Source organism: Priapulus caudatus, unplaced genomic scaffold (assembly GCF_000485595.1).
Source record: "Priapulus caudatus unplaced genomic scaffold, Priapulus_caudatus-5.0.1 Scaffold3367, whole genome shotgun sequence".
Lineage (NCBI taxonomy): Eukaryota > Metazoa > Priapulida > Priapulimorpha > Priapulimorphida > Priapulidae > Priapulus > Priapulus caudatus.
Genome location: NW_014580428.1, coordinates 4,020 through 6,519, shown reverse-complemented (window position 1 = coordinate 6,519; position 2,500 = coordinate 4,020). Strand labels below are relative to the sequence as shown.

Genomic DNA, 2,500 nt, shown 5'->3' with positions numbered 1-2,500 from the left:
TAATTGCATATTTATATATTATAATCATTCATTTCTCAATACACACTACAAAATATATACACATATTAGTTTCGATATAATAAATAAGAAAGAAGACGTTTTGAAGTAGCGACTGCGCTGGACACGGCTATAGCGTAATCTCGGCTGAGCTGCCGTGTCGACTTCACACGTAGTATGTAGTACGTGCATATAGCGTCTGCGTGCATGCACTTTTTATGTCCAGCAGGCCGTGCGTGCGGCAACCGGAGAAGGCGAAAGCGGAGAGAGAGAGAGAGAGAAGAAAGCGGTGAGAGACTATACACAGATGCCGTGCTCACCTGAGACGTCGCCGAGCTTGCTGGAAACGGATGGGAAACTGTGGAAACGTCGTCATCGTAACGACGACGACGATGATGGTGATGCTAACGAAGATGCTATTCTTTCCCTCGCACGTTCACTGTCCCTCCTCCTCCTCCTCCTCCTCCTCCTTCTCGTAGGGATTTCTCCTCTTTCGGTTTCCTCGAGGCTCTCACAGATGTGGGAATTAGCTGCGTCGCCACTGCTCGCACCGCATGCCTCTATAGCTGCAGTCCGAAGTGCGGCTCCCCTCAACTAACGATGCAGCTATTATGCAAATACGCGCTTCGGCGTGGTACGACGTCGCGCTTTCGTCGTCTGCTCTCTCGTTCTATCTCTCTGTCTCTCCTGTCTCGCTCGCGCGCTTTCTGCTCCTCTCATGTAAATCACAACGACCGACGTTCGTTCACCAAATTAAGCTGATCAAAAAACTGCGACCAAGCATTTCCATGTAATACATAAAGTTACAAGATGTCCGAGCACGTCAGCGCCAGCATGAACCGGTAACATGACAGCTCGGTGGCGGGCAACCAATAGCAGCTCTTGTTAACATGTGCGCGGGTGCGCTCGCGCCACGCTCGGCACGCTGGCACACGCCACGCCCACGCCCTGATTGACACATCGGGGCGGAGCAGGTCGCTCTTCTATTCGTGTTGCGAGCGGAAGCGATGGAATGATAAGCGGGAGTATAGGGAGAGCCAATATAAGCGCATACGTGCGCCTATGCTCGCACCGCGCGTTGCGTCGCCGTCGGTGAAAAACTCGCCGACGTCTATACCGACGCAATACGCGAAAGTTCGGCGACGCACACACACAAACACGCGCACACGTATGATGCACTGCCTATTACGAATCTAGCGCCGCACCATTTGCCATGTAGATGGCGCCATATGCAAGGCAGTATTAATATCGCGTTTGCATAATATATATATATGATATATATATATATATATATATGTGTGTGTTGTGTGTGTGTTGTGCGCGTGCGTGCGTGCGTGCGTGCGTGCGTGCTGCTTGCGTGCGTGCGTGCGTGCTTGCGTGCGGCGTGCGTGCGTGCGTGCGTGCGTGGCGTGCGTGCGTGCGCGTGCGTGCGTGCGTGCGCGTGTGTGCGTGATGTGTGTGTGTGTGTGTGTGTGTGTGTGTGTGTGTGTGTGTGTGTGTGTGTGTGTGCGTGTGTCTGTGATTAGACTCGCGTTGCTTTGATTGCACAGGATTTTCTCAACCGCTTTCATATGTTCTCGACCGTTCTGACACTTACCGGCACTCCTTGCGCCACACGGAGTGTATAATATAGTGAGGCTGACATGCCATAGAACATTCGCTCATCATTCTTTTCAGCAATATGTGCACCAATCCGCATTTCAACATGTATCTATAACGCGAATAAGCATATAAAGCATATATGATATATGCTTTAAATATATGGCAACAAAACTAGAGCGAAATTCTCTCGCGAGATCCCATCTCTACACTATGTAACCTTGGTGTATGTTGCGAGACAGGTACCAGTCTATACACATTTGAGTCACGTATTACTATAGGTGTACTTGGTTTGTGAAAGCGTTTCAAAATTCCATTCTCGCGAATCTCAAGCTATAGCAGTCGTACGTTTGCTGTTCATTTTTTATAGCTTCTAACAGAAAAAAAACCTCGTGATGATTTTCATGCTAAAGTAATCAGTAATATGTACGCTGACAGACGAGACTAAATTTGTCTTCATTTAATAATTTCTCGATTTATTTGTGAAATTATTGTTTTTATACGGGATGTTTTCGAACGATCTGTGTTCCTGACTCTTGCAGTCGCGTGGTTTATATGTGTCACGATGTGAGAACAGTGTTGACATTACTGTTGTTGAGCTGATATCTAAATATCGGGAGATTTCACGTGAAACTCCCTATGTTTGACGAATACGACCAATGTTTTGCGATGAAAAGCTGACATAGTTACTAGCTGTCATGATGACATGGTTACAAGGTGTCATGATGACATGGTTACAAGGTGTCATGATGACATGGTTACAAGGTGTCATGATGACATGGTTACAAGGTGTCATGATGACATGGTTACAAGGTGTCATGATGACATGGTTACAAGGTGTCATGATGACATGGTGACAAGGTGTCATGATGACACGCTGACAAGGTACCGGGATGACATGGTG

The 2,500-nt window shown here is 47.6% G+C and overlaps 1 protein-coding gene across 1 annotated transcript in view; it reads right to left on the bottom strand.

Annotated features, from left to right (window-relative positions):
• LOC106819409 (homeobox protein araucan-like) overlaps nt 1–1,708 on the bottom strand; it is a gene marked incomplete at both ends in the record, with an annotated part of 12,492 nt that extends 10,784 nt beyond the window's left edge. Inside the window, 2 exon segments of the mRNA XM_014824051.1 lie at nt 318–401; nt 1,595–1,708. Of these exon segments, the coding sequence (XP_014679537.1) occupies nt 318–401; nt 1,595–1,708 (198 nt within the window).
• Nucleotides 1,709–2,500: the final 792 nt, after the last annotated feature.